General features: G+C 43.8%; 1 protein-coding gene across 5 annotated transcripts in view; it reads right to left on the bottom strand.

Moving 5' to 3' along the window:
* Positions 1–26,204, bottom strand: part of Slc8a3 (solute carrier family 8 member A3) — a 150,481-nt gene that overhangs the window by 102,508 nt on the left and 21,769 nt on the right. Inside the window, exon 1 of one of the 5 annotated variants that reach the window (XM_041658406.1) lies at positions 9,519–9,594. The exons of the other annotated variants lie outside the window; for them this stretch is intronic. Within the exon in view, the coding sequence (XP_041514340.1) occupies positions 9,519–9,589 (71 nt within the window). The 5' untranslated portion in view covers positions 9,590–9,594. Of the gene's footprint in view, positions 1–9,518; positions 9,595–26,204 lie in introns of those variants that run through there. 5 annotated transcript variants of the gene reach the window in all.

Genomic DNA, 26,204 nt, shown 5'->3' with positions numbered 1-26,204 from the left:
AAGATCTTTCACATTTCTCAAAACAACAACAGCAACAAGCAGCATGGTCAGGCCTGTCAGAAAATAGGCAACTCCCTGGTACCAACTTCTGTATTGGTGGCTTTTTTTATTGCTGTGATAAAATACCATAACCAAGGCAATTTACAAAAGAGAGATTTAGTTGGGATTATGGCTTCAGAGGTCGATAATATCAGAGCAAAGACATGACTCTATGAACAGCTGGCAGCATCCACATGCAGGAGGTAGAGAGGGTGCATCAAGAATGGTGCCAATCTTGGGAAACTTCAGTGCCCACCCCCAGTAACACACCTCTTCCAACAAGGCCACATCGCCTAATCTTTCTCAAATAGTTCCACCAACTGGGACCAAGTACTCAAACATAAGAGCCTATGGGGGGGGTCATTTTTGATTAAATTACCATAGACCCTTCCATAACTCTTGAAGGTCATATGTTGGTATTATTTAGTTGACTTTAACTAGAATCTATCAAGAGTTTATCATTGCATGCAGCAGTAGAAGTTGTTATGGTTTGGATACAAAGAGTTTACCCAAGGGCTGGAGAGATGACTCAGAGGTTAAGAGCATTGCCTGCTCTTCCAAGGGTCCTGAGTTCAATTCCCAGCAACCACATGGTGGCTCACAACCATCTGTGATGAGGTGTGGTGCCCTCTTCTGGCCTACAGGCATACACACAGACAGAATATTGTATACATAATTAATAAATAAATATTAAAAAAAAGAGTTTACCCAAGACCAGGGAGATGGTTCCATTGGTAAAAATGCTTGCTGTGCAGGCACGAGGACCTGAGTTAGCCTGCTAGAGTAGTACCTGCCTGCAACTCCAGCGCTGGTGTCAGCGGAGGGCAGGGACATGGAACCAGACCAGCCAGCACAACTAGATCAAGGGGAAAGACACCCGTTGTCTTTCTTTGGCATCACACATGCAGATGCACCTACACACGCACATAAACAAACCTACACTAATAAATACACACACAACAACCACAACATAACACACAAAAAGATCTCCCCAAAGACTCAAGTATCAAAGCTGATGGGCTTGAGGGAATGAGTAGATTAGATAGTGATGGAAATTGTGCAAGGTAAGGCCTGATTAGAGGAAGTGGGTGGTCACTAGGAGAGAAGCCCTTGAAGGCTATATCTTGTCCTTAAACTCTTCCTCTGGATTTGCCTTCTCTGCTTCCTGCCCACCACGAGTGAGCAATCACCATATGGTACCAACATGCATTCTGCTTCACTACAGACCAAAAGCAGTGGAGTCAAGTGAACATGGGCTGAATGAAGCCTCTGAGATCAGCCCCCACCCTCACTCCTTGTATCATGTTTATGCCGTTGAGATATTGCACAGTTGCTTGTAGGACAAGGACGCCTTTCACATGGGTAGAAGAGGAGCCATTGCCATATTAAGTAATTGCTCAAAATGACACGGCCAACAACAGGAAGACCCAAGGTTTAGGCCACTGAAATTTCTCTCTCAAGCACCACCTTCCCCCTGTGTTCTAGGAATCATGGGGTGGGTGACTTGCCAGGATGCTGCGTAGCTGATAAATGACAGTATGGAGATTTAAACACCCTAAGCTTAATGCTTGGTAACAGGGATCCAAAGCAACAGTTCATCAATGGACTATGAGCTTTGTGTTGATCTTTGGGCTTCTTCAAAAAGACCGAAGACTTCAGCGCCCCTCTCCTAACCTTTTAAACATCTCAGCAAAGCAAGCTATTCCCTGACTTAGAGGAATGGGATGCTTTGGCTGACTCTCTGATGAAAGATACCTTATTTTTAGTGAATACCACAAAACAATTAATATACACCCACCAGAAGTTACATATTATCCTTTTAGTAACTTCACCCCTCCCCTGGAAGCCTTTCTGAATATGTGCTCCCGTCCCAGGGACCCATTTCTGAGGTCAGCTCTCTCTGTTCTTCTCTAAGACTGACCTCCCAGTGTGACTCCCTGCTACCTACCAACCCGTTCTCTCTGCAAACAAAGACCCCCGGCTGCTGTCCTGGGATGACAGATCTGTCCCAATGGCCTCCCTCCCTTCAGTGCCAGGAGTCTTAGTGTTTGCCTCTACTCTGTGCATCCCTTACCATTACCCAGGACTCCCCTCACTTCCCCACCCTCAAGGTTAGAAATTCCCCCAAACTGTGACCATGCCCTCTTGAAGAACTCATATCATTGCGTTGACTCTGCCTGTCTTCTGAATGGAGGCCTGAGGTGTTGGACTCTTCTTTGTATACCTACTGTGTGTCAGAGAACTCGGCACACAGTGGGTCCCCAAATCATGTGGACCAGAAAGATACTGGATTTTGGTATCAGACAAACCTTTCTCCATGTTCTCACAACCTCAGTCCATTCACCTCCACTTAACACAAAGACGTTTCTTTATAGGAAGTCAGAAACAAAAGTAATTCACCCTTCAAGATTTGGCTCCCAACCCACTTCCAAAAGGAAGTCTCTTGGATTGTTCCCAGCTCATAAAGATCTCTTTAAACGAATTTCTACAACCATTACAGTCTGTCTATTTCAGTTGTCAATTGCATCCTTCTGCGACTGTCTTCCACGGTCACTTTCTTGCACGTACAGGTTCATGTGCTGCTATCTTAACGCATCTGCAAACTCCGCGGATGCCGTGACTGTTTCTAAAATGGCAGCATCATTTGGTTGTCGTATTTGTATGATGATGGCCCCTGACAAGCTGAGCTCTTTCAGGCCTGACGCTCTCCTACATCAATCTTCATAGGACAGCTCAGACAGTGCTGGCACCAGCGGGTGCTCGGCTGGGCTTTGCTAAACGAGGACATTTGGTGACCCCTTTTAGCCCCATGGCCTGAACTTACTAAGTACTCACAGATCTTATTTGCTGACTGGGGAAATAAAAATTCACAGTTCTTATCCTAAAGCATGTTTCAGATGAAGCCCAGAAATCCTTGGATTAAACACTCTTTCGAATTTATCAGCTTGCTTTTCATAAATGCTTGCATCTCTGGTCTCAAAACTGAAGAAGTATTGGGAGACATCCCTCAGCAAGTCTTTCCCACATCAATTTTATGCAGAGCCCCTAAATCACCCTGAATTTCATATACCTCCATTATTAAATTCAATACATCACATCGAGAACAGACAGCGATACCAGCTGGATCTGGTTGGTGCCCCCACCCCCACACCTGCACTAAAGCGAAGCTCCTAAATATGGAATCAGCTTTGCTATTTTTTAGTGGAGGAAATAGACATCCCAACCCCCTCACAGGAGATGCTGCTCTGCTGTATCAGCTACAAAACACAGGCTTCGGCTCTGTTTTGCCAACTGATTATATAGGAGGGCTCTCCGCAGATGGCAGGCTTAGTACCTGAAGACAGTCCCGCTGTCAAACAGATCACTGTTTTCTGTTTTCCCTGGGTGTAGTAAAAGTGTGCGTGGGAAGAGGGGATGAACAAAAGAAACAAATGAACTCACCTTCCTCAGATAACCACGGCCGTACTCTGTCCCCTACACCCAATTGCAAGCCCTGTTTCTGGCTTCCCAACTGCTGCATCCCAGCACACAGCCCTGCCACTGAGCCCTAGAGATCTGGGTTAGCAGGGGAGGAGGAGGGATAAGTTCCAAGGCCAGTTAGGAGGAGGCTTAAAGCCAGGCTCAGGGAAGCTCATTGCAAAGCAACAGAGCAAAGGAAAAAAGAGGAGAGGAGGGAGCCCAGAAGGCAGAAATATCAGAATGAGAGAGTGTGCAGGATTAAGGTCTTCTGGATCAGTACAAAACCAGTGGCCTGCATTTGCCATCTTCAACACAGGCAGGGGACAAAGGCAAAGACATCTTGTTTGGCACAGCCAGAGTCTGCTCTAAGCCCTGGCCCACAGCCCCTTCTGCATTCTGCTAAATGCATGCTGAACGTGTCTCCTGACTCTGGACAAAGATCTGTAATATTGACAAGGCCACGGCTGGGTAGTTCCAGGTAAGTTATCTCTGGCAGGAATCTGGGTCTGCAGCAAGGCAGGGGTGCTGAGTCCTGTCTGCAAAAGGCCTTCCAGTATGTTCCATCTGAGGCCCCAGTGTCTGGCACAGGTGGGTTTTTTTTTTTTTAAGATTCATGCTGACTTGGTTTCCCCTTTTAAGTGGGTACTTAGAGAACTGTAAAGTGTCGAGGGGAACAGCTGTTCTCCATAGAGCTTCAATAGGAGAACAGGGTTCTTGCTTCTGACCCTGGTTAGTTCTTTTATGTGTTCACTGGCAGGGGCGGGGGAAGCATTTATCTGAGCAAAGTGGTACAAAGCTGTAGAGACAGGAGGATCAGGAGGTCAAGACACTCCTCAGCTGCATAGTGAGTGTGAGGCTAGCCTGGGCTATCTATCTATCTCAGACAAACAAATAATGATAGGAAAATACTTCAGGAAAAAGTAACCCATTCCTCTGACATACCTTTTCACATATGTGTAAAATCCGACTGGCCTGACTCTTTCTGCTGAGGCCACTTTCACATATGTGTAAAATCCGACTGGCCTGACTCTTTCTGCTGAGGCCACTTTCACATATGTGTAAAATCCGACTGGCCTGACTCTTTCTGCTGAGGCCACTTTCACATATGTGTAAAATCCGACTGGCCTGACTCTTTCTGCTGAGGCCACTTTCACATATGTGTAAAATCCGACTGGCCTGACTCTTTCTGCTGAGGCCACTTTCACATATGTGTAAAATCCGACTGGCCTGACTCTTTCTGCTGAGGCCACTTTCACATATGTGTAAAATCCGACTGGCCTGACTCTTTCTGCTGAGGCCACTTTCACATATGTGTAAAATCCGACTGGCCTGACTCTTTCTGCTGAGGCCACTTTCACATATGTGTAAAATCCGACTGGCCTGACTCTTTCTGCTGAGGCCACTTTCACATATGTGTAAAATCCGACTGGCCTGACTCTTTCTGCTGAGGCCACTTTCACATATGTGTAAAATCCGACTGGCCTGACTCTTTCTGCTGAGGCCACCCCTAGGCGACATTCTTGCTGCTTCAGCTCCCGTCCCTTCTGCCCGGTGCGCTGTGCCCTGCTTTTCATATTTTTCATGTGTATGGGTATATGTCTTCTTCAAAATGACCCTTCTTCCCACAAATAGCCAACCAAATAGCTGGATTTCTTTTATTCATTATTTTATATGTAGTAGCCTTTTGCCTACATGTATTTCTATGCCTGGTGCCCATAGAAGATCCCCCCTGGAACTGGAGTTAGATGGTTGCAAGCCACCAAGTGCATGCTGGGAATTGAACTTGGGGCATTTGGAAGAGAAACCAGTGCTTTTAATCCCTGAGCCGCCTCTCCAGCACTATGGCTGAATTTCCACAAGCATTATTAAGTGCAAAAGGCTATGATGTCACCATAGTTAGATGGGCTTTGTTTAGGCATGAGTTGGAGTCGCTACCCACGAGTTCAGTATTGATGAATCAACAGCATCTGTGAGAGAAGGAGTCTTTAAACACAAACACCCACAGGAGAAGCCTATGCACTGATTGTAAAGATGTTGTGACCAGAGGTTCACACAATCCTAACCCAGCACTCCTTCCAGAAGTAATGTTTTACTATTAATCAAATGTTTGAAGCAACCTTATATATAAAATATAACTGCAGCAGCGGATGAGATCCAACTATGCTTTATTTATTTATTTATTTTTGCATAAGGTCAGCTCCTTGAAATGCTTTTCTACTTCTGATCGCAGAGGCTGCAGGATGGGTGGACAACAACGGGAAGAAACTGGGGGATTGCACAGCATGGTTTGGATATGGTTGTGTCCGCCAACGGTTTGTGTGCTGGAGGCTTGATCCCCTGTACAGCAATGTGAATATGGGTGACAACTTTTAGAGGTGAGACTTGGGGGGGTGGGTCCTTGGGTCATCGAGGATTCGTGCTCAGAAGGGACTAAGGTAGTTTTCCTGTTACTCCCTGAGATTTCTTGAGAGCGAGTTTTCATAAGAACTGGTCCCTGGATTCCCGAATCACAGTGTGAACTTTCCTTCTCACGCTCCTGCCAGGAAGCCATCCTTGCTAAATCATCACCAGAGGCTGAACCATCAGGATGTCTGACTTAGGCTTCTAACCTCCAAAGTATGAGCTAAGCGAATGCAGTTTCTTTAGGAGGTTAACCTACCATGGGCATTTTATTAAAGCAACAGAAAACAGACTACCACATCTTGTGTGTACTTTATAACAATCCTGGCATTGTCCTTCTTTCCATTTAAGGAGGTTAGCTTTAGAGAGGCCAGTCGATGTACCTGATGCTCTACAGGACAGGAGGCAGGGTTATAACAAGACACCCGGATGCCTTTGCCTGCTCCCACGTGCATGCCTCGAAAAATCCATCTTCTCCTTCAAGTGTGAGACCTGTAAATCTGGCAATAATTACATACCACGGCTCTGTTACACGGCGAAGGTGAAGGGCTGTTGCAGATAATAGGGTCCTTAATTAGCTGACGCTCCAGCCTTGACTTAAAGGGAAAATATCATGCATAGGCCTAACTAATTAGATGATCCCTAACAGGTAGTAAGAGGTTCTTGCTGCTGATGGACTCAGAAAAGCAAGCCATGGGGTCTATAGCTGGGAGGACATTTCTTCTGCCAACAATCCTGAGACTGGAAAAAGACCCCCGAGATTCAGATGAGAGAACAGACCTAGCTGGCATCTTCATCTGTACCCAGAAACTGATGGAGGATGGATAAGTGCTGCTCATGGTGGGAAATGGTGCAGCGAGAGAAAACTAATATATGTTGCTGAGGGATGGCAGAGTCAAGGCAAGCACACAATTCCACCTGCCTCCCTAAATGATGCTCTTTCCCTTCAGACCACATGGTGCACATCTGGGCAGCTGTTTGCTTGTCTCTTTGTTTAATGATTAGCACTTGGGAAGAGAGGTGGCACGCAGGGATATGAGGGCGTTCAGATGTAATAGCTGAGGCCTGACACAAAGGGGGATCCTGGTCTTGGATGGTAACAGTAAGAGTCCGGGAAAAGAGTGGCCAGCCACTCAGTGTTTGAGAGATGAGGGTTGGAAGTATTTTTATCTTTTCTGTGCTGAGAAAATAGCTGTCAGAAGATTTTGGGGGAAACGTTGGGTCTCCACTGTTGAACGAATGCAAAAAAAAAAAAAAAATCACCATTGTGACCAAAATTTTGATGTACACAAATAGCAAACGCATATGATTCAACAAGTGTGTGCCGGGAGAAGGCCTAACCAGTCCTCAGACCAGGACCAAGGCAGTGGCCAGACGCAGGGCAGAAGCCAACTATTTAGTGGGAAAAGACTTCTTGAGTATGGAAAATAAGCGAGTGGGGACACTATCCAGGGAGGGAGCTGGTGACACACGGTGTTCAGAGCCTAGAGGAGCTCTGTCAGTGACAGCATTCATGATGGTTCACCTTGGTTGACAGGATTTAGACTCGCCTAGGAGACACGCTTGTGAGCGCACCTGTGAAGGCACCTCCAGAAAGCTCTAAATGAGGTGGGAATACCTGAAAGTGTCACAATTCCACTGACTGGGACCCCAGGATGAGTAAAAGCACATAGAGTAGCACCGTTTATCTCCCTCTGATGCCCGACTGAGGGCCCAGTGTGACCAGCATCTTCACAGTCCTGCTGGTATGAGGTCCCTTGCCATTGTATCCTCCAACTGTGAGTCAAAATATAGCCCTCCTTTGAGCTGCTTTCCATTACAAGAAGTCACTGACACAGACAGCATTTACACTCTAAGCACAGGAGATTTCAGGCAAGGGTCCTTTAAAACTGTAGAAAGGGCATCTGTGAAACCTCAAGGCCAACCTCCACATTCTGACTTTGGCTACGTGACAAGATGTGCTGCAAAAGCACAGGCGTGGGCAGATCCAGGTTGGGGTGGGATCCAGGCTGTGTCACTGGGGAGTCAGTGTAAAATTCCTAAGTGTCAGGCTACACACTTGCTATAGTACTGGATACACTGGGGTAGTGGCATTTCGACTGCATTTTAATAATAAAGACTGCCTGAAGATCTGAGAGCAAAACAGTCCTACTAGTCAGCCTTACAGACCAGTTTATGGTAACACACACCTTTAATCCCAGTAACCGTGACAGGCATCTTTAATCCCAGTAGCCACAATGAGACACATCTTTAATCCCAGTAGCCACACCAGTTGCCATAGAAATCAGGTGGTGCATGCCTTTAATCCCAGCCCTAGAGAGGATTATAAAACGGGAGGAAACAGCTCTCAACACAGTCTCATTCTGAGATTCCTAGAGGCAGGATCACCATTTCATACTGAGGTCAAGGTAAGAGACAGTGGCTGGCTGTTGTGCTTTTCAGATCTTCAGGATTGAACCCCAATTTCTGACCCTGAGTTTTCATTATTTGTGTAATAATAATAATAATAATAATAATAATACACTGGCAAGTAATGAGAACTAAATGAATGATGTTATTATTATTTGACACGGTACACGCCATGGACGGGGGGATCACTTAGCCACCAAGGACAGGCCTTTCAGTCTTCAGGGTTTCAGCCCTCAAGGCCATGAGTGTGACTCTGCGGCCACAATGCTCTCATGGGGCCATTTGATCGCCAACAGGCTTGGGTGGAGGGCACACATCATGGGGCTGTGGCAGTGGGGTCTAGGAAGAGACCTCTGTACTGCCCAGTGTGCTCAGAGACACACATAGGGCCTCGTGGGCCCTGGCCTGTGATTAATGTGGCTGTTCCAGTTTAGAGTCAGCCACTGGTGAATCTAATTACCTGCCAGACAAGAAAGACTCTGCCATCCCCCTCTGGCCTTCTTCTATCTCTTTCTATTCTCTTGCACTTCCTACCTTTAACTCCACATCAGGATGCAGACAAATGAACCTCAGGGTCACCTTCGGCCCTGGCCTGGGGCAGCTCTTACCTTGGGGAGCAGCCTGTCATGTTCCCTGACATTGTCAAAGGAAGCCCAGATAATGACATTTTCCTCTACCTTCCTCCAGACAATACTCTCTGGCTTTCTTTCTATCTTTAGATCAACCATCTCTTCCTCAAAGCTAACCTTGGGCACAGGTAGGGAATCTAATTATGGAGGCAAACTGGAGCACGATGCTGGCCCAGGTAGGTCAGAAAGGTAGAGACTTCGCCAAGGTTCTACTAGTTTCTTAACTAATACTTAGCCACACGCTGGCAATTAACTGGGACTGGACACAAAGGTAAGCATTCTCTGTTGGTGAATGCTTGCAAATTCGCAACAGCCCTGAGATGTCCACATGGTATTAATAAGTAAAATGAGAGGTTAGGAAACTCTTTCTGGAACCCCAAACTAGCCAACTGGAGACGCCATCTCCGCTGCTTTGACAACAGCCCCTGGTGTTCAACTGAGCTATGTGCACACGTGCTCCGGTACACACAGTGGCATTTACGGTTCGGTTTCTCATGATAGCTCTGTTACAGATATAAAGCGGAGTCTGTCTTCCTGATCCTAGATGCACACCTGGTACTTGTATTCGTTTTCTAATCATACCTGGCAAAAGCAACTTTAAAGAGGAAGATTCGTTTTGGTTCATGATTTGAGGGGATATGTTCCATCATCATGGCCGAAAAGGTGTGAAGCACAAGCGTGAAGCCACTGGTCACACTGCATCTACAGTCGGGAAACAGGCAGAGGTGAATGCTCACACTCAGCTCACTTTCTTTTTGGTCCCATTTTTTACTAAGTCCAGGACCCCATGCCATGAGGATGGTGCTGTTCACATTCTGGGTGGGTCTTCCCCTCCTCAGTTAAAACTCTCTGGAGACACTTTATATATATGCCTAGAGGTGGCTCTCATATGTGATTCTAAGTTCAGTCAAGCTGACAATGAAGATGAACCATCAGAGTCCTCCTACACACCTATCAGTAATGTCTTCTAGTCACAGATAGTCATGGTTGTCCCTAGATTGCTCATGGCATTTTCAGCATCACCCCAGTCAAGTTCATCTCTTTGCAGAGACAACCGGTAACACCTTTATTTCCCGAGAAGCAGGCAACATGCCTGCAGTTCAGGGTCAGCTTCAAGGTACCAAGTAACTCCAAAGAGAGAAAGACTAGAGAACCCATCCTGCTTTGCCTTGACTGTGACAGATAAAATACTTCTTTATCATGAGATAGGGTTTCATTATGTAGCCCAGGCTGGCTGCAACTCATAGTCCTCTTGCCTCTGCATCAATCTTCTGAGTGCTGTGATTATAACCATGTGCTGCACCCTGCTACAAGATGTAAGACTCCACTCCACGGAAGGATGCTGTAGATACCAGTGGTCCAGACTTCAGCAGTCTGGAAGGGTAGATGAGCAAGCATAAGCATGCTGTGTTGGATCACAGTCTGAAGCTGTTGACGTTGCTTAAGAATGGTGACACAGTTTAAGGACTGTGAAGGGACCAAGGATAAGGGAATCAGATGGAAGAAGAAAAGGCCTTCAGAGCTGCGGTTACTAAGTAACTAAGCAGACCTGGGTTTGTGACTTAGACAAGGTGGTCTTTTTTTTATTTTTGATGGTACCCATCTATTTGCAAACAGGAATAGAAGAGGTTTGTAATTAGTCTGTCTATAACAAAGCTGGTGGAGAAGGTTCTGGATGCCACCTGCCACAGGTCCTAAGGATCAGTGTTCTGAGAGATGCTGTGGATGCTGTGATACTGGCCACATGCATAGAGAAGTCCAGAGAGGCACTGTGCAGGGAAGATATTCTTCCACTCTGAGGCTGATCGTACAATAGGGAGCTTCAAGCAATTGGAATTTGTTTTTATCGGATCAAAAGGTTAGAAATCCATTATCAAGGTAACAGCAGGGTGATACCATTTAGATACTAACTATTCCCCCTAAAGATTCGTGGACCCTAGACTCTGTTGCTAGCTGGGAGAGCCAATTGTTGGGAGGAGACTGGCTCGTGGAGGCATTAGTTCACTGATGTGTTAACTCATCGTGTGTTCACACTGAAAGGGTTATTAGGAAGTGGGGTCTGGTTGGGAAAAGTAGGCTGCTTTTCTCAGATTGTCACAGCCGAGTCAAGCCTGACTAACACATGGGGTGGATTCTCCAGAGGCTGTAAGGAAGATCTGATTTGTGCTACCTTCTTAGCTTCTCGTGTTCACTGGCAACTGACCAGGGTCCCTTGTCGGCAGCACTTTCCTCATGGTTTCTGCTATCGTGTGGCCTGCTTCTCTGTGTGTCTTCACCTGGCATCTTCATCAGGACCCTAGGATAGTCTAATCATAGCTAACTGCACTGCAAAGATCTGACTTCCAAATAAGGCTCCCTTCCAAGGTTCTGCACGAACACGAACTTGGGAGGCCATGCACTCGTGAACCCACTACAGCTTACCACAGGTACTTCGGGCAGATCCCCCGCCCCCATAATGGGAAAAAAAGAATATGAATTTCTGAAGACGGGAGGAAAGTAGACCTAAGCTTTCTTCTCAACATGGCAGGGACTCTAGACACCTCTGAACACTGTCCATGACAGATTGAGAAGCCAGCCCTCCACCAAAAGGGCCATGGAGAAATGAAGCCAAACAGCCAAGAGAATCACACAGAGAGCTGAGGCAACTTCCTCTTCAGCTTGATACAAGGCAGACAGCCTTTCCTGCTCTGGATAACTAGGGAAAGGCTGCTAGGTACTCTGCCACTACGACACCGTTTCCCTTCAAGCTAACAGAAAAAAGGCAAAAAGCCTTTACTTTTCTCCTCTTCTTCCAAACCCTGTCAGGACTGGAGGGGATCAGGGAAGCAGACTCTTCACCTAGTCTCTTCCCTGTCAGATGTGCAACTCTGAGCAATGTAGTTTATGACCAGGACCAGAACAAGAATGAGAAAACCCATGTTCCTCTGAGGGACAGGCCTGTCCTCATGGTAGGACTGGCTTCAGGGACAGTCAGGAAGTGCGGCGTGGAAATGAGTCCAGTCTGGCCTAAGAAGATTAGTTTCCTCCCAGGGAAAGGTTCTAGGCAGCTGAGCAGGACAGCTCCCCATGCAGTGGTAGGGGGCTGTCATTACAAGGCCCAGATAGGACATAATTACACGCTCCCTGGAGGAAATGCTTAATTGATTTTTCAGGGTGTCTCAAGAGATTAAAAGACTGCCAATGTTCAGGGTTAGCCGAGCGGTACAGACGCTGTCCTTCTGGAGAGCTGGTGCCAGAGAGATGGCAGACTGCGTGGGTGGTTCAGCATGCCGGTGTCCAGAGGGTCCTGCGGGTTTTGCTGAACTTGGGAGAAGGAGTGATAAGGGACAGACAGGGGAGGTTTGCAAGCACTCCCTGGTCCTCAGGCCCAAGAGGCACGATCCAATTGGAGCCCCTGCCCCTGAGCGCTCAGCAACCCGCAAGTAGACACAGACAGAGGATAAGCCGGGAATCGACTCATGAACAAACCCATCCATCACTCAGTTAGTAATTCACTTATTCCACAGACATTAAGCCCATCCTTGTACTGTGTGGAGCATCCTGCTAGACATGGGGGTTAGAATCAGGTGGTACCCTGGTCAAGGATGTAGACTACACAAGAACCATTCACTCCTGAAGCCAGCACCTTCTGGTGTCTGTCTGTGCCACCCTGAGCCCAGGCCAACTCGTTATTCCTTCTAATAAGTTCTGAATCAGCTGAAGAATGGAGCACGCAAGTCACCATGAATGACACCAAACTGACAGAGGGAGGTTTGCCTCTCTTTCATCTCAGCCGTGGGCGGTTCCTTTTTACAGAAGAGACAACTATCACACAGAACCATTTTCTCACCAGACCATAGCCTCCCTGAGGATAGGGACCATCTGTTTTTACTGCTCAGCCCCAGGACGAACTCTCCAAATGCCTGCCAATTACACACTAAGTAACTGACACCCTCCTCTGACCTCTCCTGGCCTCGCTGATATGGAGGGCTGTCATAGGCTCTCCTGATATCATAGGCTAAGCCCTAGCCACGCCCCCTTGTTTTCAACTCCCTCTAGTCCCTGGTCCCGGATGCTTTCAGACACTATGGAGATTGCATGGAAGACAGCTTGTGGACTTAACTGCACGGTCTTTCCCTCGGCAACAGGCCTTTCAATGCATCATCTGTTGGTAGGATCTGGTGATAAAAGGATGAAATTAAGAAACCTCTGTGGATTCCCTTGGGCAAGTAGGGGAACTGAGTCAAGATTATGAATCCAGATTTTTAGGCTAGGAGTTACAGAGTTTGTTTGGGCCCTGCCTAATCCCTTAGGCCCAGTTGTCTCAGAATTAAAAGGAAAGAAGCCATTAGTGTACAGGTCTGTTTTGCTGCCAAACCACACTATTCATTTTTTATCACTGAAGCCCAGTGATATAGCTCGGAAGCCGGGCTGGGAACCTGCTCAGCACTGTCAGCATTTCTCCCACCCTGAGACCGCTTTGGGTATCCAGCAACTCTTGCTATTAAAGAGAAAAAAAGTAGGAGGCTAGGGAGATGGTTTGATGAGTCAGAGGACTTGCTCAGCAAACATGGGGATCTGATTTTAAATCCCCAGCACCCACGTGAGAAGTTTGGCATGACTGAGCATGCCTGTAACCCCAGAAGCGTGTTTGCTCATCAGCTAGCTAGCCAAAATGGTGAGTGCCCAGTTTAGTGAGAGACCCCGTCTCAAAGCAACACAGTGGAGAGCAAAAGAGAGACCGGAGATCAAGGCCTGCTCTGGCCTCAGCACCTACACCTGCTAACTCACATGCATGCATCAAACAGCAGCAGCAACAACAACACAGTCCACACACACAGGATGGAGAGAGAGAAATGGTTTCCTTCTTAGTGTGAGATAAAAGAGAAGGGTTGTTTCCAGATTGATGACCTTATCTCAGTACTAAATAAAATATGTGATTAAGATGGAATATGTGTTCAGAATCAGAAGATGCAAGTTTTGATACCTAACCCTAACAATACCCATGTTCTGGGGCAAATTAACTAATCTGAACAAAGCAAATAGTCACCCTAATGATATCACAAAATCCTTATATACTTGAAGTGGAATCTTGTGTTATTACACAAATAATGGAACTTTTATTATATAAGAACATTAGCAGGAGCAATAATAAGCTTTCCCAGAATTCTGAACAGCAATGGTAAGGCCCAGGAACTAACAATATTTCCATTCTTCTAGAATATTCCGATATCTCTACAGAGTTACCACATCAGACGACTTCACAGCATCAGTATATACCATTTTCAAAACATTGCCATCCATTAATCCCTTTGACAGTCAGAACTTGGCTGAGTTCATTCCATCCTCTCCTCAGCCCCCAAAGCAGACACAATAGATTCAGCAGTCCACAAAGGTTAATTAAGATGTCGTTTCTCTCTGATTTTAACTCATCACAGTAACCCTGGTTATGTTTGCTCTCTTGTATAAAAATGTAATCGTTAATTACCAGATCAGAATGTCCTAGAACATAGGTACCTAAGAGAAATGGCAGATGATAAAAATGACCCGAGATAGAAGAAATTTGGAAAATAGTCATCTAATTTATGAAACCTAGTGCATTAGAAGGGAATCTGGATGATTCTAGTCTTATTTTTTAAAAACTATATGCTTCACGTGTCCATTAAGAATTCATGCTTCTGTGGACTCACATAGTGTTCCATGTTATGAAGGACAAGGAAGAGATAGGTTGACCCAGCATAAAGAAAGAATAGTCATGCCACCTACAGCACCCCCAAGTGACCAGGCAGCAGCATCCTCCCCACCCACCCCCACTATACCCTGCCACATCAGCAACCACCAGAGCCACAGGCCCCATGTGCACCTGGAGGAAGAGTGGACACCGGAGACACAGGCCCCGCCTGCAATGAGTGGAGGAAGAGCTCGGTAGACAGCAGTGGAGGAATACATTCAACAACATGAAGAGCAATATGGTAGCACCAGAAACAGATTGTTCTACAACAGCAAGACCTAAACATCACAACGTAGAATAACCAAAAGAAAATGACCTTAAAAACTAGCTTTATAAATATAATAGAGACCCTTAAAGGGAAAATGAAAAATTCCCTTAAAGAAATGGAGGAAAAGACAAACAGAAAATTGGAAGAAGTCAATAAATCCCTTAAATAAAGCCAAGAAAAGAACAATCAAACAAGTAAAGGAAACAGTTCAAGACTTGAAAACTGAAGTAGAGGCAATCAAGGAAATACAAACTGAAGCAATTCTGGGAATGGAAAACCTAGGTAAATGAACAGGAACTGCAGATGCAAATATAACCAACAGAATGTAAAAGATGGAAGACAGGATCTCAGGTGTTGAAGATACGAGAGAGGAAAGAGATTCATCAGCCAAAGAAAATGGTAAATCCAACAAAAGCTTCACACAAAATCCAGGAAATCTGGTACACCATAAAATGAACAAACCTAAGAAGAATAAGGATAGAAGAAGGAAAATTCCAGTTCAAAAGCACAGAAAATATATTCAATAAAATCATAGAAGAAAACTTTCCCAGCCTAAAGAAAGATATGCCTATGAAAATACAAGAGGCTTACAGAACACCAAATAGACTAGACCAAAAAAAAAAAAACCTTTGCATGTAATAATCAAAACACTAAACATACAAAATAAAGAATGAACATTAAGAGCTGCAAAGGAAAAAGGCTAAGTAATATATAAAGGCAGACCTATCAGAATTACACCCAACTTCTCAATAAATACTCTGAAAGCCAGAAGGTCCTGGACAGACTTTCAGCAGACACTAAGAAACCACGAATGCCAGGCTGAACTACTATAACCAGCAAAGCTCTCAATCACCGTAGACAGAGAAAACAAGATATTCCATGACAAAACCAGATTTAAACAATATCTACAAATCCATTCCTACAGAAAGCATTAGAAGAAAAACTCCAACCCAAGGAAGTTAGCTGCACCCACAAAAACACAGGAAACAGACTTACACTAGCAAACCCAAAAGGAGGGAAATACACAAACACTACCACCACAACTAACAAAACCAAAAATAACAGAAATTAACTATTACTGGCCATTAATATATCTTTATATCAATGAACTCAATTCACCTCTAAAAAGACACAGGCTAACAGAATGGGTATGAAAATAGGACTTATCCTTCTGCATACAAGAAACACACCTCAACCTCAAAGACATAAATTACCTCAGAGTAAAGGGTTGGGAAAAGAGTTTCCAATCAAATGAATCTAAGAAGAAAGCTGATGTAACTACCTTAATATCTAGGAAAATAGACTTCAAACTAAAATTAATTAAAGGGATGGAGAAGGACACTTCAAACACATCACAGGAAAAAGCCATCAAGACAAAGTCTCAGTTCTGAACATAAATGCCACAAATAAAAGTGCAACAACATTTATAAAAGAAACATTACTAAAACTTAAATCACACATCAAACCCCACACATTAATAGTGGGAGACTTCAGCATCATACTCTCACCAATGGACAGGTCAGCCAGTCAAAAAACTTAGCAGAGAAATAAGGGAACTAATAGACGTTATAACTCAAATGGAATTAGCAGATATTTATAGAATATTCCACCCAAACACAAAAGAATAAACTTTCTTTTCAGCACCTCATAGAATCTTCTCTAAAATTGACCACATGTTCAATAACAAAGCAAACCTCAACAGATACAAAAATTTGTAATAATAATAACCCCTGTATCTTATTGGATAACCATGGCTTAAAGTAAGAATCCAACAACACTAATTGCAGAAAGCCTACAAACTCATGGAAATTAAACAATGTTCAACTGAATCATCACTGGGTCAAGGAAGAAATAAATAAAGCAATTAAAGACTTCCAAGAATTCAATGAAAATGAAATTACAATGTATCCAAATTTATGGAACACAATGAAAGCAGTGCTAAGAGGAAAGAAAGTTCATAGCACTAAATGCCCACATAAAGAAGTTGGAGAAATCTTACACCAGTGACTTAACAGCATATATGAAAGTTCTAGAACAAAAAGAATCAGATTCACCCAAGAGGAGTAGATGCCAGGAAATAATCTAATTGAAGGCTGAAATCAATAATTAAAAAAAAAGAAACAAAGAGCACAATACAAAGAATCAGTGAAACAAAGAGTTGGTTCTTTGAGAAAATCAACAGGATAGACAAACCCTAATTCAAACTAACCAAAATGCAGAGAGAGAGACTACCCAAATTAATATAATCAGAAATGAAAAGGGGGCATAACAACAGACACTGAGGCAATCCAGAGAATCATTAGGTCATACTTTAAAGACCAGTAATCCACAAAATTGGAAAACGTTAAAGAAATGGAGAATTTTCTTGATAGGTACCACATACCAAAATTAAATCAAGACCAGATAAACAATTTAAGTAGACCTATAACCCCAAAGGAAATAGAAGCAGTCATTAAAAGTCTCCCAACAACAAGAAGAACAAAAACCCAGGGCCACATGTCTCCAGCATAGAATTCTACCAGAATTTTTAAAAAGATCTAATACCAATATTCCTCAAATTGTTTCACACAATAGAAACAGAAGGAACACTACCAAACTTCTTTTACGAAGCTACAGTTATCCTGATACCCAAACCACACAAAGACTCAACTAAGAAAGAGAATTACAGACCAATCTCCATCATGATCATTGACGTGAAACTACTCAATAAAATACTGGCAAACCAAATCAAAGAACACATCAAACAAATCATTCACCATGATCAAGTTGGCTTCATCCCAGAGATGCAGGGATGGTTTGACATACAAAAATCTGACAATAAATAAACTGAAAGAAAAAAACCACATGATCATCTCATTAGGTGCCGCAAAAAACCTTCAACAAAAATCCAGCACCTTTAATGCTAAAGGTTTTGGAGAGAGCAGGAATACAAGGAACATTCCTAAACATAATAAAGGTAATATATAGCAAACCAACAGCCAACATCAAATTAAATGAAGAGAAACTCAAAGTGATTCCACTAAAATCAGGAAAAAAACATACTTCTCTCCATATTTATTCAACATATTACTGTAAGTTCTAAGTAGAGAAAAAAAGACAACAAAGGGAGATCAAGGGGATACAAACTGGAAAGAAAGAAGTCAAACTTTTGCTATTTGCAGATGATATGATACTATACATCAGTGACCCCAGGAACACTTCCAGGGAACTCCTACAGCTGATAAACACCTTCAGTAATGTGGCAAGATATAGGATTAGATAAAAAAAATCAGTATCCCTCCTATATACAAATGATATATGGGCTAAAAAAGAAATCAGAGAAAGGTCACCCTTCACAAAACCCACAAATAACATAAAATATCTTTGGGTAACTCTAACCAAACAAGTGAAAGACCTGTATGACAGAAACTTTACATTTTTAATGAAAGAAATTGAAGACGGTATCAGAAAATGGAAATAATCCCCATGCTCTTGGATAGGTAGGATCAACATAATAAAAAATGGCAATCTTACCAAAATCAATCTACAGATTCAATGAAATGTCTATCAAAATCACAACACAACTCTTCACAGACCTCAAAAGAACAATACTCAGGTTTATATGGAAAAACCAAAATAGCCCAGGAGAGCCAAAACAATCCTGTACAATAAAGGAACTTCCAGAAGCATCACCATCATTGACTTCAAGCTCTACTATAGAGCCACAGTAATAAAACAGCTTGGTATTGGCATAAAAACAGACACATGAATCAATGGAATCAAACTGAAGACCCTGATATTAATCCACACACCTATGAACACCTGATTTTTGACAAAGAATCCAAAATTGTACAATGGAAAAAAAGAAAGTATCTTCAACAAGTGGTACTGGCATAACTGGATGTCTACATGTAGAAGAATGCAAATAGATCCATGTATGTACCCCACTCATAAAACTCAAGTCCAAATAAATGAAAGATTTAAATATAAATCCAGTTACACTGAACCTGATAGAAGAGAAAGTGGGAAGTTGCCTTGAGTGCACGGGCACAGGAAACCACTTCCTAAGTATAATCCCAGTAGCACAGACACTGAGAGCAACAATTAATAAATGGGACCTCCTGAAACTGAGAAGTTTCTGTAAAGCAAAGGGCATGGTCAACAAGACAAAATGACAGCCTACAGAATGGGAAAAGATCTTTACCAGCTCCACATCTGACAGAGGACTGATCCCCAAAATATGCAAAGAACTCAAGAACCTATACATTAAAATACCAAATAATCCAATTAAAAAATGAAGTACAGATCCAAATAGAGAACTCTCAGCAGAAGAATCTCAAATGGCTGAAAGGCATTTAAGGAAATGTTCAACACCTTTAATCATCAGGGAAATGCAAATGAAAACAACTCTGAGATACCATCTTACACCTGTCTGAATGGCTAAGATAAAAGAATTGATGATAGCTTATGCTGGAGAGGATGTGGAGTAAAGGGAACACTCCTTGACTGCTGATGAGAGTGCAAACTTGTGTAGCCACTCTGGAAATCAGTATGGTGGTTTTCTCAGAAAACTGAGAATCAATCTACCTCAAGACCCAGCGATACCACTCCTGGGTATATACTGAAAGGATACACAATCACACCACAAACACATTTGCACAACTATGTTCATAGCAGCATTATTTGTAATAGATAGAACCTGAAAACCACATAGATGCCCCTCAACTGAAGGATGGATAAAGAAAATGTGGTATATTTATACAGTGGAGTATTACTCAGTTATCAAAAAACAATGACCTCTTGAAATTTGCAGACAAATGGATGGAACTTGAAAAAAAACATCCTGAGTAAGTTTTTTTTTTCAAATCCAGACTCAGAAAGACAAGCATGGTATGTACTCACTCATTAGTGGATATTAGATGTAAAGCAAGGGATAACCAGGTTACAATCCTTAACTCCAGAGAAGCTATGTAAAAAGGAAGACCCTAAGACACATGGAGGGCCCCAGAAAAGGGAAATAGTTAAGATCTCCTGGTAAATTGGGAGAAGGGTAGAAGGGGAGGGAATGGGGGGTGGAAACATGAGGGCTTTAGATGACTGAGTTGGGAGAGGAATTGAGAGGGGGAAATGAAAAAGATATCTTGATAGAGGGAGCCATTGTAGGGTTAGGAAGAAACCAGGGGCTAGGTAAATTCCCAGGGTCTACAAGGATAACCCTAGCTAAGACCCTTAGCGATAGTGGAGAGGGTACCTGGACAGGCCTTCCTCTATAATCAGATTCGTGTTTACCCTAATTGTCACCATAGCACCTACATGTAATAACTGATGGAAGCAGATGCAGTGATCCACAGTCAAGCCCTGGGCTGAGCTCCCGGAGTTCAGTTGAAAAGAGAGAGGAGGGATCATATGAGCAAGGTGTGGGAGTCAAGACCATGACTGTGAAAACCATGGAAACAGCTGACCCGAGCTTGTGGGAGCTCATGGACCCTGGACCGAGAGCTGGGGATCCTGCATAGGACTAAACTAAGCCCTCTGAAAGTGAGTGACAGTTATGGGGCTTGAGCTGTTGTGGGGGGCTGGTGTGGGACCAGGATTTATCCTGGGTGCATCAACTGGTTTTTTGGAGCCCATTCCCTATGGTGGGATACATTGCTCAGCCTTAATACAGGGGAGAAGGGCTTGGTCCTGCCTCAATTTGGTATACCAGACTTTGTTGACTTCCCAAGAGAGGTCTTACCTCCTCTGAGGTGGGATGGGAGGAAGAGGAGGGGAGGGGTTGGGAGAGGAGGAGTGAGCAGTAATTGGGGCTAGTATGTAAAGTTAAAATTTTTTAAATAAATAAAAAAATAAAGAATAGTCACTTTGCATTAACACATCTCAAGGAGACGTAAGCTCCTACTTCTTCTGTTTCATGAATATCTCTCTATTTCTACCCCATGTAATAGGTCTGACAGATAAGCAGCCTAATCTCATATCTACAGCCGAGTTCAGGTATGATCTCACAGATCCTTCTCAACACAGCCCCCTGCGACAGCCGCTACTCGTTTCCCAGACCTGACACTGACGGAGAGTCCTATTTTCTTCCACAGCCCTGGACACCTGATAGAAACACACACTGTGCCACTTACGGAGAAGAGCTCCCAGGAGTTCCTGGAGAGGCCTCAAGCTGCACCTCCTAGTATAATGAAGATTTTCCTGCTGGCTCCCGCTGAATCCAGTCATCCAGCTGGTCCAGCAGGGATCAGGTAGAGGGGAAGAGGTTGAAGGAGTGTCACTTGACTGTTAGAAGAAGCATGACAACTTTCTACCTTGGTCTTGAACACAGGCTACTCTGGATACTCAAACCTAAGAAGAGCCTTTGGAAGGGACTCAGTCCCAAATAATGCACCTGAAAATGGGAGATTATCCAATGATGTTACTCTCCTGGCAAGGGCAGATCAGTGAACAGAGCAATCACCCTGGTCGCTTTGAGATTTTGTGCCACTCAGCATCACCCACTGGGAATGTTTTCTGTTGTTCCAGCATGCTTCATCCTGGCTGTGACATGCATTGTCAGTGGGATGCATTGTTTAGGTATGGGCGCTCACATTCGTCTAGCTAACTGTCATAGCATAGACCACTGGAGCATCGGTGCCCCACTTCAGACCTTATACTCTGTGCTAGTTTAGAGAGGACAGGGGGCCTGTCTTGCCAGAGACTCCCTCCTAAGTCACGTTGCCCACCACCTATCAATACAACTCTTTCGGTCACTCACGGAATTGTCATGGCAACTTCATGTTTCCACCCCATCAACCAGTTAGAAAGGTTAGTTGGTGTGGGAAGGCGAGAGTAGGAGGAAGGACTTGACTACAAACACATGGTGGCCAGTGGCCTTTTACATGGTCAGATTTCTAGAAAGATCGATTCCCTCCAGAGAATTTGACCTTTAAGACTGGAGAGTTTTCCAGGTTGGGGGAGAGGCTGCAAGTATGCCTGGAGAGAAGCGGTGGTCGTCAGGGTCTATAGTGTACCAGAAGTAATCAATGAAATCAATGAAATCGTGGTGGCAAGGGACAGAGATGCCGAGAGACTAAGACCACACACTCAGGAGGAAATCCGTCAGAACAAGAAGGCAACTCTCCATGTTGCCTCGGTCCCAGGTGGCTCTCTGATACCAGCTCTCGTCTCTGCTGGATCTTCAGGATTAAATCTCTCTGCCTTGCACAGAGACAAGCAAATTCATTATGGTGAAGGAGGAAAGAGCACCATCACGGGGCTTTGGTTCCTGGGAGACATCCATCTTCTTGGTGCTACCATGCAGTAAGTGTTGCTGTCCAAGTGACAGGCTTTTTAAAGAGATACTTTCCCAGCTTCTTCTTGCTTATTCAAAGTCATAGATCAGAGAGAGGACAGAGGACAGCCTAGTGGGGATGCCAACAGTGAGGATGAAAGGAATGCCGGGAGGGGTATCAGATTAGAGGAGAAGAGGGACTGAAGGCTCTCAGGAGGAAGATGTTGAGTGCAGGAACACCACAGCAGAGGTGCCGCTGACCCTGGAGCATATCCAATCAATCAAGAAAGGCTGTAGCAGGGCATGTTTATAGGAAAGAGCAAGCATGAGAAAATACTCTACAAATACAGATTAATGGAGCAGAGGGAAGCAGAATGAACACATGTGAAGGTTTACAGCCCAGGCAATGGGCGACCTTCCTGCTGAGGTAGTTGCCATGCTGCTAACAGCTCGTCTTCTCAGTCACCACAACCCGGAAAGAAAAGGTTAGAGCCAGCCGTGGGTTCAATGAATGTCACAAGGGATACACAGGAGAAATTAGACCAAAATGTCTGGGGGGAGCTGGCCTACTAGAGAGAGATGGCATTCATTGCCCATTCTACAGTCAGACTTCTTATATTTGGAGTAGTAAGATGCTGCCAAGATGCCACTATTTTGAGAGAACCAGCTCAAGGGCTCACTACAGTGTCATCTGGATCATGAATAAGTGCTTCTTCGGGGACTTCACACGACACGAAATGGCAACCGGACTGGGTGCATGCAAGGAAAGATTTTCCAGAAGGTACCCACACATGCTGATACTTAGCAAAGGAAGGCATCAATGGCCGACCTTGTACTAGCATCCACTTATCAGAATGTTCCAGAATAAATACTTTTTAGCTTTAAATCCTTCTTTAAGTTTAAGTCAGTTCTTTTACATGAGCAAATAAAATAATGGGTTTTATTGTGACGTTCTCATAATAGATCACAGAATTTTGCCCACATTTGTCAACCCATCCCCCTCCTCACCCCTCCACACCCCTCCTCACCCCTCCTCCAAACTTCTGCTGGTTCCTTTCTATTTTCCTTCTTCCATGTATACTCAGTGGATGGTAGAGGTAAGAGTATAACTTGTATGAATGATAACTAGTGTGATACTTGAGAATATTTATGCGATGTTAGTTAGCAAAATCCTCAAATCATTTGATTTTTACAAAAAGTCCCTCAATGACGTAGAGTCTACATATGTGGTGCTTACTGTATTTGAAGATCAAGTAGTCTGTCTTTGGCTATCAAGTATATACTACAGGCTTTCTGCCAGGACTTTAGACTGGATTGGGAAGCATAGTTTAATTTCTCATTAAAAAATAATAAGAAAACAACATCTTGAATAATCAGTCTCCTGCCTCCTTCATGGGTCAGGGGAAGCCTATACAAATGTAGAAAGAAAGGCACACGTCTAACCCATACAAAACCACCTAGGAATTTGATGGAAAGATCAGGTCAAGAAGGAGCCTCACTAACTAGCCTGGCTCTATGAAAGCATCTTTGTTCTTAGGAGTGAAAGAGGAAACTTTGACCTTTGGAGTCAGGAGAGTCCAATGAAGACAAACCTTTACTAAGGATAAAACCCAATGGTACAGGGTCTTACTTCCCAAACAGTCTCAAGGTGAACCAAGGTATTAAAAATAGTCCATGCTGTATTATTATTCTTAGTTAAGACATTAGACACATAATATTTCAAGATTCACACTCCCAAGGTAGTTTTCACATCCAAATTGTCATATTCTTTCCAAACTTAACATTTTACTGGTGAATAAAAATAAAACAGAGATGTCTGAAGTAGAAGGGGACATTCACATTGGTAGCTTCTAATGTTCTCCCAAGCCTGACTTTCCATCATATCTAATGTGATATTGAGAAAAATCACTTTCACTCTCTGAATTCATCTTTATAATTTGTAAAATGAGAGGTCAAATACTTTCCAGCGTCAGCATATAATTTAGGTTACACACGTGCCACAAGTCAATACTGCGTTCTTCCTTACAGGAGGCCTCTGCTATTTAATTAGAGTAGATCCTGCCATTTGCATATTTGACATCTGTGGCTTTGACTATTTCCAGAGACCCCCCAAAGGTCTGTGAGCTGCAAAAACCTGTTATTTTGAAGACGCGTGCTGTGAGCTGGAGATATATAGAAACCAGTCACTTGCTTAATGAGTGAAATTATCATGCAGGCGAAACTCCTGTCTCCAAGAGGTTTTGTTACTGTTTGCTGTAGACTCAGCAGCCATAATTCTGTAGTGATAGGCATAAAACTGGGGATTCTCCTGGATCATGAAGACGTCAGCAGTATCTGTTACATGTCAACGGTTCCTTGTAATACAGGAGAAAGTCAGTCACATACCACCTTCCCTCCCACTTCCTATGTCCTTAATGAAGGTGCCTTAACTCTTGAGTGTGTCTCTGGCACACAAGGAGCTTGTCTCTCACACACAGTAGGGAGCTCTTGCTCCTTTTTATTGACTCCTTCCCAAACATACTGTTCTCCTGTGTGTCTATATTTGTGTGTGTACACTGGTCCTTTCTCTCTGAGAGGAAGATCCTTGGGAGATGAAAGGCCAGCTGGTCTTATTTCTCTATCCTCAGGGCTGAGTAATGAACTAGGACATACCAAACATTTAGTAAATGTTTGTTGAATGACTGAGCACCTGAAGGAGATGGCCAAGTGATAAGGGTGCATTTTTGCATTTTTTTTCCTATTTGTATTTTGAAGTTAACATCTCACAGATAGATAGATCATATTATTTCTATTGCTTCAGCAACGACAAAATCTCTAGAACCCATGCAGATGACATCACTATGCCTTGGGTCCATATCTATTTATCAGGTTTCAGGCTTCGGGATTTTCCATCGTACCACGATGCTCCCTTAAAGGAGTAAATAAGAAACATCACGGATCTAGTGTGTGCACACAAGCATTCTAGTGTGTGAATGCAAGGGTTCACACACTACAGCACTCGTGCAGAACTCAGAAGACAATCTTGGCTGTCAGCCATCTTCTACCTTGTCTGAGACAGGATCTAATTATTGTTTTTCTACTGTGTATGCTAGGTTAACTGGCCTGCCAACTCCCAGGGATTCTCCTGTCTCCATCTTCCATCTCCCCACAGGAGCCCTGGGATTACAGGTGCTCATCTTTCATGTTCTGAGGATTCGAACTCAGTTTCTCACAGTGGCACAGCAGGTATGCTTACTCACTGAGCCATCCCCTTGGTTCCAGTATTCCTGAGAGAGCATGGACTTGCCTGGAGCTTGGTGATACCTAGGCAAAAGTTCCAGTATGGCCAGTTTTGATAATTATTGGGCAAACAAAGCTTCAAAAGATAAGGAGTCAAAACAGGGATTATTCCAAAGATCACTCAGCTTCTGTCCAAGTTCCTGAAGGTGTCAGAATCAGTTCCCAGAATGACTTTGCAATTAGTGAAGCCTTAGTAAGAGTTGGGTTGTTGCTGTGTTGGGATTTGAAAGTTGAAATTGGAAAGTACTCATTCTTGACTCAATTAAGCAAGTCATTTGAAAAGCTGTTTTTATTTCTAGGTCTCATGATTTGGTCAGGACCTTCATAGTCTTTACTTGTAAGTTGAGACTAGCACCATAATGGGTTTACAGGAAATGCTCTACCCTATGTGTACTTCTGATAATAATGTTTAGGAGCAAGTGCTTTAGAAGGTGCAAGGCCCTGTCTGGTTCTACTATTTCATAAATTCAAGCGAGGACTCATCCCAGTGACCAGAGTCTAGCATATGCATTAATTACAGTCATACAGAGATTCCAGTAACCTGATCCCCTCAGTAGTGTCTCCTGAAGATGCTGTTCATTCATCACACTGCTGCTACCAGCCTTGCTTATTGAACACACACCATGAAACCAGAACATCGCGAGACATCCCAATAAGTTCTGGAAGAAAGATATTCCTATTTTATCAGTGAGAGAGTTACATCATAGGTAATAAAATGTTTCTTACTCGTGTGGTTAAGTCAGTAGAGAAGTTGGGCTTCTG

Source organism: Microtus oregoni, unplaced genomic scaffold (assembly GCF_018167655.1).
Source record: "Microtus oregoni isolate MIOR12 unplaced genomic scaffold, Mior012 000009F_ref0000495, whole genome shotgun sequence".
Lineage (NCBI taxonomy): Eukaryota > Metazoa > Chordata > Mammalia > Rodentia > Cricetidae > Microtus > Microtus oregoni.
Note: the sequence above shows the minus strand (reverse complement) of the source record. Positions and strands in the feature narration are given on the sequence as shown.